Source organism: Alnus glutinosa, chromosome 1, assembly GCF_958979055.1.
Source record: "Alnus glutinosa chromosome 1, dhAlnGlut1.1, whole genome shotgun sequence".
Taxonomy (NCBI): Eukaryota; Viridiplantae; Streptophyta; class Magnoliopsida; order Fagales; family Betulaceae; genus Alnus; species Alnus glutinosa.
In genome coordinates, this window is record NC_084886.1 from 46,566,164 (window position 1) to 46,581,492 (window position 15,329).

Below are 15,329 nucleotides of genomic sequence, written 5' to 3' on the forward strand. Positions count from 1 at the left end.
TAAATTTAAAAATGAGATGTATAGAAGATGTAAAAATATAATTTCTCAATCCGATATGTATCTGTATACTTTATGATTAATTTGTGCGATCACTTTAATACTTCTTTTCCTTATTCCTACGAAAACAGGATAATGATCGTTTGCAATTATTTGTTCGAATTTAAAAGAATTTAGGCAGGTAATTATAGACGATCCTGGTCCATATATATCTATCTTACTCTTAGCTTCTTCTTTTTTTTTTTTTCTTTTTTTTTTTGAGTTTGTTTAACGAAATAGAAAAATAAATACATAATAAAATGGCTGGACTGCATCTTCCCCGTATGACGCTGACGCAGGGCAATAATCTCATTTTTTATTTAAAAAATAAGGTGACATTTAAAATCACAATTGGGCATGTGATTGTTCAAATGGTGATTTTAAAAGCCATCTCATTTTTTTATGAACACTTGATGGACAATTTGTGTACTATTAGAATCACTCTTTTTCCCTACCTCTAAAACTCTAATACCTACGCGTAGAGTAATTCTATTAATACATTAAGTGTCCATAAAAAAATGAAGTGGCTTTTAAAATCATCATTGGGCGTGTGATTGATCAAATGATGATTTTGATCAAATTGTGATTTTAAAAGACACCTCATTTTTTTATGGACACTCGATGTACTAATAGAATTACTCGTAATTCTAGGAGTACATTAAGTGTCCATAAAAAAATGAGGTCGCTTTTAAAATCACAATTTGATCAAAAAATGAGATGGCTTTTAAAATCACCATTTAATTAAAAGCCACCTCATTTTTTATGGATACTTGATGAACACTTAATGTACTCTTAAAATTACTCCTACGCGTATATGTCATATTGGTTTTTTTTTTTTTTTTTTTTTAAGAGCAAACTGCTCTAATTTCATGATTAATGAATGAGATTCAAAATTTTATTAAAAAAAAAATAAAATAATATAAAACTTTTTGAATACCCGTGAATGACACATATAATCATATAGTTGTTGGACTTCAAACATATATATATAACATCGGATCACCTGCCCGTGACACAATTGCATAGTGCATATATACTATTAATTCATAAGAAATAACAAAAAGAAATATAGGAAATGAGAAGACAAAAAATTGCTTGATATTTTTCTTTAAAAAAAAAAAAAAGAAAGAAAGAAAGGAAAACTCGCCTTAAAATTAAGGAACAAAACTAATTAATACCACAACTTTGCATTTGGCATCTTGTACAATATTTTATTATTTAGGCTAATATATCATATGCTAGAAACTTCAGCATTTTGGTTACTCCCTGAATTATGGGCCCGGCCCTGGCCTAAGTTAAGCCTACAGGGCCCACTCATGTCCGTATTGCAAATAAGCTCGATCAGGTTGAGCCCAAGAAAAGGAATCCACCAAGCTCAAGCCACGTGTAGCCTTAACCCTCATGATAATCTAGCTCGGGTGTGACCGTGTGAGGGAACGCTTGTCTAGCGGAGGAGAGGATTATGATAATTTCAAATTATTTATTTGAATTTAAGAAAATTCGAGTAGATGATTGTGAAAAACTAATTATGAGAGTTATTTGATCAAATAAAAATTTAGTTGCCCATCTACTTATCAGGTCAGGTGGGTCTCATAAGTCGTTTCTCATAATCACCTGTTCGAAATCTCTCAAATTAGGATATGAGAGGATGCCGATTCCTAACAAAGCGAGTGTAAGAACATGCAAATCAACTTCTCTTTGATTTTCCTTAAATTTAAGGAATAAAACTACTTTTTTGTTTTCCTATCCAAATGCATTCCATAATAACTTCAATTATCTTTCTCAATATCAATTAAATATTTTTTCTTTACAAATATAAGCTCATGCCTACCTAGGCTACCCTCACATTTTTTTTTCACAAAATTTCAACACAATAACCAATAAAAGACAGAGATGAGAGATGAGAGATAAATATTTTGTATTAAAATAATAGATAGGAAAGCTCATTTGATTCCTTACATATTGGTTAGAACTGTAGCATTTTCAATGCTTAAAGAACCGATATGATATCTGTTGTAAGTATTTTTTTGACATTTTTTCTATGTATATATAGAGAATAAAATGAACTATAAAGAAGCAGCTGGAAATGCTATAACGACCTGCCCAATATTAGAATGGCAAAAACGAAATATTCACACCTTTGACGTGGCCCTAGCTAGCTACTACAAGTCTACAATAACTGCATCGAAATAAGCATGTATTTTATTTTTTATTTTTTATTTTATTTTTTATTTTTTATTTTTTATTTTTTCTTTCCCTTTTAAAACCACAAATTTGTTGATAAAATAACCTTCCCGAGAGGGGAGGGTTCCGACCGAGCGGGAGGTGTCGGATACATCGCTACCGATGCGGCCTCCTTCCTAGGATGGTGAGGCCCCGACCGGTGCAGTCCGAGCAGGAGGTGTCGGGCGCTCCGTTAACTGACAAGTGGTAATAATGACGATACTGATAAAGGAGAGCGGTTAGGTGGCTGAATCCCCGAAGATCTGGGATTTCCTGGAGTCTCATGCTCCGTCATTAAAGATCCCACCTGCCCATCGCTGTCAAGAGTGTACTTAGGACCTGCTCACACACAGGGAGTCATTGTTCCCTAAAAACCGGGATATTCCTACCTAACCTTGAGGGCAGCTGCCTATAAATAGCAAAATCTAGGTATTAAGTTTTTTTGGGTTTTTTGGATACAAGTTCTGAACTCACTTTCTCTCTCTCTAAAATTCCTCATCTAACTTGGGCGTCGGAGGAGGACCACTGGGGAAACCCACAGTGCGTTCTTTGTATTTGCATGTCAATCGGTCATACCCACCTACTGCAGTGTCTACGTCACCGGCCGGAATCAAAATCAACAAAATTCACCCTCCTAAAACCACAAGTGAACACGAGAGCTTTAACTAAACAGACATCTTTATATAAAAATCTAGAGTCATTACATCTAATAAAGTTCATAATATATAATACAAAAGCTAGCGTAACTGTTGGCAACTGCTACTACGTACGTACTTACCTTGACTAGTCCCCACAAAATCCAGCCATACCTCAAAAGCTTAGGCCTTCAGGCAATCTCAAGGTAAAACCAGACACCAAAAATCAGCCGATCGATCCAGAGTTTGGATTAAGTTATAATTAAATTTAATTAGTTCGCTGCTCAGACAGACACGTGAAATATTGAGACGTAAAGCACAACAGGATTACTCTTGATCAGCTCAAAGACACACACGTCTCCTTCTTCTAAACTATTGTCCCTTCTAAACTCTTCCCATCCATTCGTGATATAACATGTTGAACGTGAAGCACAAAAGTGAGAGCACTGGACATGCCATTGTTTTCCATCGCAAGTCTGAAGCGAGACAAACGGATGCCCAATAAGATGCTTTTTAGCAAATCCAGCAGGCACATACTGCACAACAAATAATTAATGATTGAAATTAATATTTGGAAAAACATGAGATCTCATCAAGTAGAATTAGAAAGCTAGCTAGTTAGGCTCACCAAACGACGTTGTTCTCGTATATGATATGGGCGCAGGATGCCCATGAACGAAGGACTTGTAGGCTTCAGCATTTTGGCTGCTTGGATTGCTCTCTCTCTTCCTCTGGACATCATATCTCTGTTTTCTTCATGTTTTCCATTATGTCCACGCCTTGATGATCTTTTTGCTTCATCTGTTTCCATTATGTCCACCTTATCTTCCAATTTACGCTTCTTGCTCCATGTATACCGAATCTCAGTTGCAGTGTTATCAAATACAAGAACATGGAATTTTGAACTTCCTTCATACCTGAAGACTAAAAAGTAGCCGTAAAGAATAGAATGGGATTCCATAAAATCCTGCCAACCATTTTGAAACCAAATCTCCTTGTTGGCTTTCTCCAATCCCACTTGCCAAAAATGACCATTATTGGGAACAGTGAGTGTAGCAACATCAGACAGTTCATCCCCAAATTCCCTTACAAACTTTTCAGGGATCCTCTGCAGCCACCAAAGTGAGTTTATATATTGTCTCAATTACAATATTGTGTAATCAAAGTACTACAAGTTTTCTAACAAACTCGTGTCATATCAATCTATAATTATTTAAATGATTAAGAAAAAAATTTGAATTGTCAATTATAAACTCTAAACCATTTCACCAATTAAAGTAGTCTTTATATATTATTTTTTATTTATTGGTAGAGAAGATTATTCATCAAATCCTTGGCTCACTTTACATCCCTGTCGTTAACCATTATGCAATGTAAGAGCATTCAAGGATCGATGCTTTAACGGTTTAACCCTTTTTCATCCTTTATTTTAAAGAATATTGTAAGTGATCCTTTATATATAGAGGGTCTCTGTTCAATGTTCATCATTTAACTCCTAATTTATTCATTTTTCTCTCCTTTTAACTTTAAAAAAACTAAACTCTCTCTCATCTCTCTATGATTCTTCATTCTGCTGCAGGACCTATTCTCCAAAATAAATAAAGATCGAAATTTCCAAAAAAACTTTGCACCCCGGCCAATTGAGCCTCTTCTATTTCTAAGATATTAATAGTATATATGTAAAAAAAAAATTAAATTAAATTATTCGAATTTTGTTATATCAATATCTCTCATTTATATCGATCGCTCTGAAATTCGTCACATATAATAAAATAAGATAAATATTGAAAAAATAAAATCTGATTCATTTAATTTTTTTTAAAAAAAAATTTAAACCAATGATTGAGATTTAAGAAATTACACCTCCCACACACGATACTTCATAAATTGGAGAGGTTGTTTATTTTGCACCTAGTATATGTTAAAATATTGATTAAATGGTTAAATGTATCTCCTATATAGTTTATTAATTTAAATAAACAAAATAATCTATTTCCATTATGTTTGAACAGACAAAAAATGTGTCGTAAATTGAAACAAACAAAATACCCGTTTCTCTCTATTTGCAAGTGCTAAAATAAACAAGAACTAAGCAACGACGTACCCCATCAATAGTTAACTGCATGCAACGGCACCTAGAATACTACAAAGAAATGAAAACACAAAGAAGTACAAGCAGAAAGCAAGCAAGGTAGGGAGAAGGCATTACCAGTTTCTTGTCGTCAATGGTAGAGGGGAATATAATCTTGAAGAAGTGCGAGGGTCTCCTACCCGCCATAGAACTTGACGGCCGGCGCTCAAAGCTCCGGTTGGGCACCACTCTTGTCCGTCGAGCAATGCATTGGGATAATGAATATCGTATCTGAGAGGATGTGTGATTTATAGAGTGTGGAGGGAGGGCGGGAAAAAGAGGAGCCGTTGTGGAGGGAGAAGGAGAAGAAGGGTCTTTCAAAGGAGGGAGTGGAGGGAAAACGAAGAGCTATTCTGGGAGGAGAAGCCGAAGGGTCTGTTTTGGGTTTGCTGAGTTCAATGCATGCATATAGGATATATAATAAACTGATTTTTAGCTGGTAAACATACGTACAATTTTATGGAGGAAAAATAATATAAAAATACAACAAATCTTGATTTCTGTAAAAATAATTTCATTTTTATCATGGATAATTGTTAAGATTGAAATTGGCATGAAATATTAAAATTCAGTCCCACATGCAGTATCTTGTATCCATCATAAGGTGGCCCAACCACTGCAAAAAAATGTTGACATTTGCCACGTGACTACAGTACAGGTTACCATAGCCACATGGCCAGATGGTCACGTGTCTTAATGACAATGTGGCCAGATGTATTGGGAAGACATTATTACACATGTCCACATGGCCCGTGTAAGTAATATATCCACGTGGCAGGTTGTGCATTTCACAACAACCGGATCTGCCACACCACACACACATGGTCATTTACACATGTCTAACAGTTTGCCGCGTGTATGGAACCCATACACGTGACAACCTGTAAATGGCTAAATGCATAAATTTTTGTAGTGAACTGCCACTCGAGGTCAGAGCGAGGAATTACTAGGGCTCATAAGAAAGCCTTTATTGATTGTATAGGTGGTACGTTTCATATATTTATTTAGATTAGGTATCCAATCAATTTTATGGTTCTCTATTTTAAGGTAGAGAAAAACTAAGAGTTCATATATATGCATGCAAATCTTGTCCTTATCTTGAGATAAAGATTAAGTTGAAGGTGTCGGTCTATCGCTTTTAGCTAGTTGATAATGTATTGATATTAAATTCCGCCTTTATAGGCTTCATTTGTTTCAACGTAAAATATTTTTTGTCGTTGAAATATATTTTCAAATAAAAAATTTGTCGGCGTTTGTTCGTACGAAAAATCAACGATAGCGACGATGGTGAAGATCGACAATCGATGGACAATGGCTTTCGATGACTTTGGCCGACAACCTCCAACAGCAACAAAAAATGTATACATAAAAGAGAAGCTCAAACTCAAAAAATTGTTTACGAAAATTAAAAAAGAAAAAAAGAAAATGAAACTACTTTACGCATCTTACAAGAAGTTTCCCTAATTAATCGTAAATGTTTTCAATTTGACCAAAATTTTCAATCGCACTAAACATTGAAAAATAAAAAATATTTTCTCTAAAAAGTTTTATGTCGAAACAAATGTAGCTTATGAAATCGAAAAGGACTTGGTATCATAAATTTTAAGGTTAAATACCCTATTGATACCTGAGTCTTAAACTTTTTTAAATTTAGTACTTAAATTTTCAACTGTTTCATAAATGATATTTGAGTTTGAAGTAAAAACTTATTTAATACATCTGTTAAATTTTTCGTTCAAATATTAACGCCCTCGACGTCCAAATATTGCAATTACCGACAAGATCGGCAACCGAATTATGGCTTATTGGCATGCTGGAGCCATGACATGATGTTGCATCAGGTTACACACGCATTTGCGATTAGGACAAGATTGAAGAATAGTTATTCGCTGTACCCACCGCCCCATTCCCAATGTTTTTATATAGTCGTTGTACTAACACATTAGTTCTTCTAGCCCACTCGGGGCCTACGGGTTTGAGCTTGATCAAGTTGGCCCAAAATGCAAGCTTCTGAACTCGTAATTTTGACTTGAGCTGACTGAGTGTACAGTTGATATATATCACATTATACTTTCAAAGTTCAACCAAATAGATAAAAATAAATAAATAAATAAATCAATGGATATTAATTATAGAAGAAATCAAAATCGAGGTTCGAGAGATCTACTCTTTATTTTATTTTTTTCTTTTGTTTTTGAGATAAAGAGATGTACTATTTTAAGTGGTATAGGAAAAATTTTTGATTGGGCAAATTACTGTCAACTCGTTCTGAAGCCGGACAATCCATGTGAATTGGACGTATTGTTCTTGGGCCTAGTATTGGTAAACTTGGACTTGAGATTTGGGCCTGAATTACAAATCACTACTTGCAATATATAAAATAATAATAAAAAAAAAAAAAAAATCAAAGGTCCTTGAAGTAGACCAAAAAAACAATTTAGTCTCTATAGTCAAATTTTGTCAAAACACTTCAAAATTCTGTTAGTTTGCCACATCAACACCAATAGAGATGACACGTATTACACTTAATTAATAAAAATATAAATATATAAAACTTAAAAATTAAAAAATAATTTTTTTTTAAAGGAAAAAAGAAAGGTGGTGAATGCGAATCACCCCCAGAAGTGGCTGCGTGGCCACCCCATTGGCCAAGGGTGGCCATGGGTTAGGGGTGGCGGCGAGCCACCCCGGTCCCCCAAGGGGGTGGTTGTCAATTAGGCAGCCACCCTTTATTTTTATTTTCATTTTCTTTTTTTTTTGTTAATAAAAAAATTGTTAAGTTTTTAATTTTTAAATATTTATAACTTTTTTAAAAAGAGTGACATGTTTCATCATTTTATTTGTGATGGCATGGTACTAATGAAATTCGTCAAGCGTTTTGATAGAATTCAATTGCATGGATTAAATTGTTATTTTGGCCTAGCTTTAGGACCTTTAGATTATTTTTTATACCACAATAAACGATTTGTAATTTAGGTTAACTACAAGGACAAATTTTGCATTAATCCCTAAATTTTAAAAAAGAAAATAGATTTTTTTTTCTTTATTTTTTTTATATATATATATATATAGTATTTTCTACTAATTAATAAATACAAAAAGGATAATTTTGGTTTTTCAATGATCAAAATAAGGTTATTTTTTGTAGATTTTGGTCAAACTTGATTTTAAGTCCAGCATAACGGCTAAGATTGATGGATGATGTTAAGTTGTAATAAAATAAAAGTTTGATAGACCTAAGTGTCACACTTGTCAGTTCATGGGCTAAATAAAAAATGGATATTAGTTCAAGGGGTTAAAGTATATTTATTCCATAAAATAATAAGCAATCAATAGCATATATGTAAACTGTTATATGTTCAATGCTTGTTAAATAAATCACTAAGTAAACAATTCTATTCTATTACAATTAAAACGTCAAGCAAAACAATTGGATTTTAGGGCATACTTCTCAACATTAAAAAGGCACTTGTTTTGAGTACCGAATTGGCCAATCAAAAACCTAATAGAGTAATATCTTTAATGTAAAATGTCTTTTTAGATAATTTAAATTTCATCTATTCTTATATGACTTGTTTACCATGCTTTTCGAGGTAATATTCCAAAATATTTTGAATGGGTGCATTGATATAATATATTATAATTATCTTACCATCCATCTTCACTTATTTATTAAAAATAATTGCAGTCTTACAAGTATATTTTAATTTTGCTAAAAGTCACATGTTAACATAAATATTATCTTGAAATTTTTGCTCTAATCAAAAGTCATTTTACTGTAGAAAGGTCATACTTCTAAAAATTAGAATTATTAAACAAAAAAATTTTTTTTATTAAAATTATTTTAAGAATAAGGAAATTTAGAACTATTAATTGTTTTGATATAACCAAAAGTCACTTCACTTGCATATAAATGTTAGTGTTTAAGCTTTAATTATCATTTTGAATTAAACTTCAAAATAAAAAAGTTTTTAGAGTGTGAGAAATTATTATGGTTACGAAAAGTGTCACAAAACTTACATTGGTGATGATGGGGTTGCTTATCCTTATTGTCCTTAATGTGCAAGCCAATAACTTTGCCCCTACCTCATTCTACCTGTCTTCACCTCCCATCTCGCTTCCTTACTCCTCTAAAGTTGATGAAGCTAAAACAACAAATCAGTCGTGCCTCACAAGGGTAGTTAAAAGTTGTGAAAGTAAAAAAGAAAACATGGCCACTTAACGACCTAGGATATCGATTATGTATTAGTGAAGGTTTTGGTACATACCTTATGCATGGCATGCATAACGAACACTATGTTTAAAGATTGTGTCATGATCAAATGCAAGAGAAATTCAGTTTATCGTTCATTAGCCCGTGTGAGTTGTTTAATGGATTATTATGAAAAGAGCATATCAATGTGATCTCAGATGTCATTTAAAGATTGTGTCATGATCAATTGCAAGAGAAATTCAGTTTATCGTTCATTAGCCTGTGTGAGTTATTTATTAGATTGTTATGAAGAGAGCATATCAATGTGATTTTAGATGTCATTTATACGCAGAACCCTTGAATTGCAGCTTTTGATCTGGTAAAGAGTTCTTAACTGCTCTCTCTCTATTAAAAGAAATGCGCATTCTTAGGTTATTCCGCAATGTAGATTTTCCCAAAACTCAATCTTTGTTTTTAAATTAAATGGTTGAGATTTTATCATGTTGATACTTATTTCTTTTAAAATATAATAAATACTCATATGATAAATTTTGTTTTGATAGAAGTAATAAATTCTTATATGAAAATTTTCAAATATATTTGAAATTTGAAGAAAGTTACATGAAAAATTACCCTATGAATCACAAAACACTAAATATTTATGGAAAAAAAATACTTTAGCCACCTAAACTGTGACTACATTTTTATTTACACCTTCAAACTTTAAAAAGTGATATTAGGACCCCTTGAACTATTAACACATGTCAAATTAAACACTTTTTCATTTTTTTTTGCCCAAAATGCCCTTGAGGTGATTAAAAAATTACCATTCGAAAAAATTATTAAAAAAATTGAAAAACTACATTTAAGCTATCAAATTACAAGTCGTTTTTTAAGTAGCCCCCTAAACTACTAACTCTCGCACTATAGCCCCCAAACTACCAAATAGTGCCAAAAAGACACATTTTGTCGAAATATTCCTTTAATACCAATGCCACGTGTCATAAATTTGATTAAAAATAAAAAATTCAAAAATTCAAAAAAAAAAGTTTAAAAAAATTGAAAAAAAAAAAATATGTGGGGTGGCTTGATGGCCGATTTGAGGGAGACTGAACCACCCCTAAAGGCCAAACCCTCAACTTTTTTTTTTTTTTTTTTGGCCTTATGGGGTGGCCAAACTACCCTCGTGGGCCACGGGAGTTGTTTGGCCACCCCCAATGGCCAAACCCTCAACCTTTTTTTCTTCTTCTTCTTTTTTTTTTTTTTTGGTTTTTCTCTCTCTTTCTCTGACCTTGTGGGGTGGCCGAACCACCCCCAAGGGCCACATGAGTGGTTTGGTCATCCCTAAACTAGCCATGAGCCACCCCCTTGGCTAAAATGGGGGATGGTCGGCCACCCACAGAGCCACCCCTTCATTTTTTTTAGGTTTTTTTTAATATCTTTAATTTTGCTTTAGTTTTTAAATTTAATTTTTTAATCAAATATGTGACTCGTGACAAGGGTATTATAGGAATATTTCGAGAAAAGAGGTCTTTTGGGCTCTATTTAGTAGTTTGTGGGGCCATAGTGTGAGGGTTGGTAGTTTAGGGGGCTACTTAAAAAAGGCTGGTAGTTTAGGAACTTAAATGTAGTTTTTCCTAAAAAAAAAAAAATTAAACAAAAAGGAGAAAAACTGAAAGTATCAAAAAGGGGTTGCCTTTATCATATTACTTGCCTTAATTTTTTATTATTTTTTTTTAATAACTTTGAAGGGTATTTTGGGTAGAAAAACATAAAAGTGTCTAATTTGACATGTAGTGATAGTTTAAAGGGCTCAAATGTCGTTTTTTAATGTTTAGAGGTGTAAATGAAAAAGTGATGATAGTTCAAGGGCTAAAGTTTACTTTCTCCAATATTAATTCTTCTACATGAATGTTAACGTGTGTTAAAACTTTATATTTATATGCCTTTGCTAATTTATGAAAAAATTAATTAGTAATTCCAATACCTAAAGTGATTCTAGATAAATTTCTACCATTATCATAACCCATGATTATCATTATTTCTCTGTACTTAACAAAAAGATTGTTCCTACGTTTGTATTGATCTAGATTTTTATTATAAGTATGTATAATTTTCCAAATAAATGACCAAATAGGGTGCTAAAAAATATCAAATAGAGTAGTTTAATTTCAATTGGATGATAGTTGTAACAACTCACCCCCAATGACAAAATATAATTCGCTTTTGACTCCCTCGAACCAAACTTTTCAGGAAGTCACCCATCCCGATACTACTCTTACAGAAGTACGCTTAACTGCAGAGTTCTGATAAGTTTATGACCATCACGGCTTTAAAACGTGTTGTGTCAAGAATGATGCGTTTATACATATAAGCACATCCTCATTTCCAAGTGATGTGAAACGTCACAATTACCCCATCTTGGGACCCAGCGTCCCCGCTAATGACCCTCATGGGATTACCCTATTCTTGGTGTCCCAACAAGTGTCTGTTGGCGACCTTCATGGGCTTGTGTACGCTCCCCTCATCTCAAGCTGGACAATGGCTCTGATACCATTTGTAACAACCACCCCCAATGACAAAATATTATCCGCTTTTGGCTCATCCGAACTAGACTTCCCAGGAGGTCACCCATCTTGGTACTACTCTCGCAGAAACACACTTAACTGTGGAATTTTGATAGGTTCACGGCTATCACGGCTATCACGGCTTTAAAACGCGTTGTGTTAAGAATGGTGCGTTTATGCATATAAGCACATCCTTATTCCCAAACAATGTGGAACGTCACAATAGTAATTAATATCAAAGAAATTATTTCTTTGTTGGTGGTCTTTGACTATCGAATTAAAGGGTGTTGACTGAAAATTTCCCTCGAATTGATTAACCACATTAGATCTCCTAAACCACATTGATAACAATGGTTGTTAGTCAGTTGTAGGGGTGGTGATGGGTGGTGGTTGGAATGTGAGATCTCACACCTCACCACCAGATCAATGCAAGATCTTGCATCTGCCACTAGATTTGGTGATAGGGCCACTAGATCAAACTGATACCTCCAACCTGCCATTAAAAAATGGCATGGGTTGATTGAGTCAAGGACCCTTACGAGAAACTTTAATTTTGTTGCCGACCACTACTAGGCTAACAAGTGAAAAACGACAATTTTGTGTAGATTTATCAGTTTTGTTGGGTTTGGTTATGTATTGGGTATCATGCCCACTATTAACACCTGGGACAATTAGAGACCAAAATAAATAATAAATTATGAATAAAAAAAATATTGATTAAAGACGTGTCTCAATAAGTTTTAGGTTGTGCATGGTTAGGCTCATAGGCATTGGATCAATTAGGAGTTGAAATCTAACCTAAAAAAAAAAAAATCAAGATTAAAGTATTTGGGGTGTAATACCCCAACTCTTAATTAGAGTTAAGTAAAGCCTTAATTAATGTTAATGAGAGATTAGGGTTGGTTAATGTGGTAATTTTTGATTTTTTGACCTAATTGAATGTTTGATAAGATAATGCACCGAACGTTTGAAGCTTACGTCACGAACGTTTGATGTTGTAATGTATGTTACTGTTCAGGCAGTAAGCTTTGTCAGAAGGTACACCAAACGTTCAACCACATAAGACCGAACCTTCGACAAAACCTAAACCCGCTGGGTGATACTGTACACCGAATGTTCGACAAAAGTTAACAAACGTTCAATATCTAGCAGAATTGTGTAAGAACAGTTCATCCTTATCTTCAAATCTTCAGGCCTATAAATACCCCACCCCAAAGCCCCTTCAACAGGCCTATAAATACCCCACCCCAAAGCCCCTTCAACCTACTTCCAGTGTGTGTGTGTGTGTGTGTGTGTGTGTGATTTGTTGAAGGAGGAATGTGTGTGTGTGTGTGTGTGTGTGTGTGTGTGTGTGTGTGTGTGTGTGTGTGTGATTTGTTGAAGGAGAAATGAGTCATTTTCACCCAAAGGAGGTAACCTTCATAGCCTAATTTGTTTTTGGTAGAATTATTATGTTACATATATATTGTTTAGGCAATATCTCTAGCTAGTTGGACAAACGTTTAATGTTGAGGTCGAACGTTTAACCTTTCTGTCTGAACGTTCAACCCTCGGGCAGTAAGCTCATTTTGATCTTTTTGAGGTTTAATATTTGTTTAGCTCGGGTTTAGAACTAATTTAGGTCTTCTCTCAGATCAAAGTTGAGTAACCTTATGTGGATTTTGTGGAAGCGCCCTACGACGCAAGTTAATAAAAACTCACATGGATACTTATTATTATTTTTTCCCGCATAGCATGATTATTTTGTGTATCAAACATGCATGTTTTCAACTCACATTAAATACAGCCATAGGCTTACTATTATACAGGTTAACCCTATAGTCAAAGAGATTTATGATTATGTTATGATGGACGTTAGATCCAATGGTTGTTTTGTGACTAACGTGCCATTTATGAATGGAGGTCACGATTACGATTTTTCTAGTAGTGTGGGCCACACGAAATCGGACTAGGTCGAGCTACTAGTATATGACGGTATGTGTACGATATCTGGGGCATTGGTGTTGTATTATAGGTCACTTGGGACGGTGCCAACCTTGTCGGGAAGGAGTTATATCATGAATACACCATATGTAGTTGAAATAAGGAATTATAATTGTACATTACTGCATACAGTTTATATCTTATAAGTTTACAATATGATAACATGTGCATCATGTGTATTTATGCTCACTAAGTCATGGACTTACGCATGTATCTTTCCCACTTACGAAATATGTATATTTTCATAGCTAGTTATTTAAATGTTGATCCCGAAGAGGAAGACGATTCGCTTGGAGGACCTGATTTAGGTTATCTTTGAGAAGTTGGATCCGGTTTGGCTGAAGTCTATGTGAGACGAAGATGGGGATCTTCGTCATAGCATGATTGAGATCATCCATCTGACTAGGCCTTGTCTCCTTATGTTTACTATAGGTTTTAGACTTGTTTTGTAACTGGTCTTTTGACCGTAACATTTGGAGACTTATCTATTTTATGATGTTGTATTATTGCTCTGGCAGTTCTTATTTTGATTGTGGATTTTAACTTCTATCTTTATATTATAATTGAAAGTCTTCCACTGCAGACTCTCTTCAGAGAGAATGACATCCATGTGGTCTTATTATTTATAGAATAAGATTGAGAGACGAACCATGAAATGAACTACTAGTTAGTTAATTCCATTAGGGCGTTACATGGGTCTAACCAAATTGGTTTGGTTTGAACAAAATTAGCATTAACTAAATTTTTTGCAAGAATACGAATGGGCAAGATCAATGAATAGTGATTTCGTTTGAACGAAAAATGACAGCTTGAAATTGCAGGAAGAGTGTGGGGTTAGGTGAGATGTGACACCAATGCGACCTTGCGAAGTGCACATTTAGTGTATATGACATAATTAACGAAATTCAATCTAGTTCGAACCAAATGAACAGTACCCAAGTCCAAGAGTGAATCTTAGAGTAGGTTTTGATTTTTGAAAGATTATGTGGAAAAGAAGAGAGAGGGAAAGGAAGAAAAGAAAATGAGAGTCTTAAAGAAGAGGAAAACCTGAGGAGAAGCTTTATGTTGATCTTGATTGGTTGGAAGATTGTGTGAAGTTGTGAGTGTGTGTAAAGGTGAGTTTGAGGTTTCAAATTGGAAAGAAAAGTGTATGTGATATTGTTTGTATTTGAAGTCTTGTGGTTGTGTTGGTTTTAAGATTAAAGTTTGTTGTGGTGTTATATGAAAGTGCGATTGATTTTGTTGGTTGTTGAGATGAAAAAAAAAAATGGAGAAGATGAGTAAAAGGTTAAATTACAATTTTTACAAAATGATGGGCTTTTAACATTAAAGTTTGGTGTTTTGAAGCACGTGTTCTATAATACCCTGCACTAAATTATGATTAAGGATACTTTAATTAGGATTGGCAATTCGTGTTGGCGGGTCGAGTTCATGTCAACCCGTCAGGTTGGCGGGTTGGAGTACGACTTGATTAGCAACCCGAATACAACCCGATTAATAATTGGGTTGGCATGTCAACCCGATTGTAATAATTATTTATAAAAAAAAAAAAAAAAAAAAAT

General features: G+C 34.0%; 1 protein-coding gene across 1 annotated transcript; it reads right to left on the reverse strand.

Annotated features, from left to right (window-relative positions):
- Positions 1-2,102: 2,102 nt before the first annotated feature.
- Positions 2,103-14,165, reverse strand: LOC133860879 (B3 domain-containing transcription factor VRN1-like). Its single transcript, XM_062296517.1, has 6 exons — positions 14,067-14,165; positions 5,104-5,256; positions 3,523-4,002; positions 3,226-3,430; positions 2,462-2,598; positions 2,103-2,135 (listed from the first exon to the last, which is right to left on the reverse strand). The coding sequence occupies exons 1-6, from the start codon at positions 14,163-14,165 to the stop codon at positions 2,103-2,105; spliced, it is 1,107 nt and encodes a 368-aa protein (XP_062152501.1).
- Between the last annotated feature and the right edge of the window lie 1,164 nt (positions 14,166-15,329).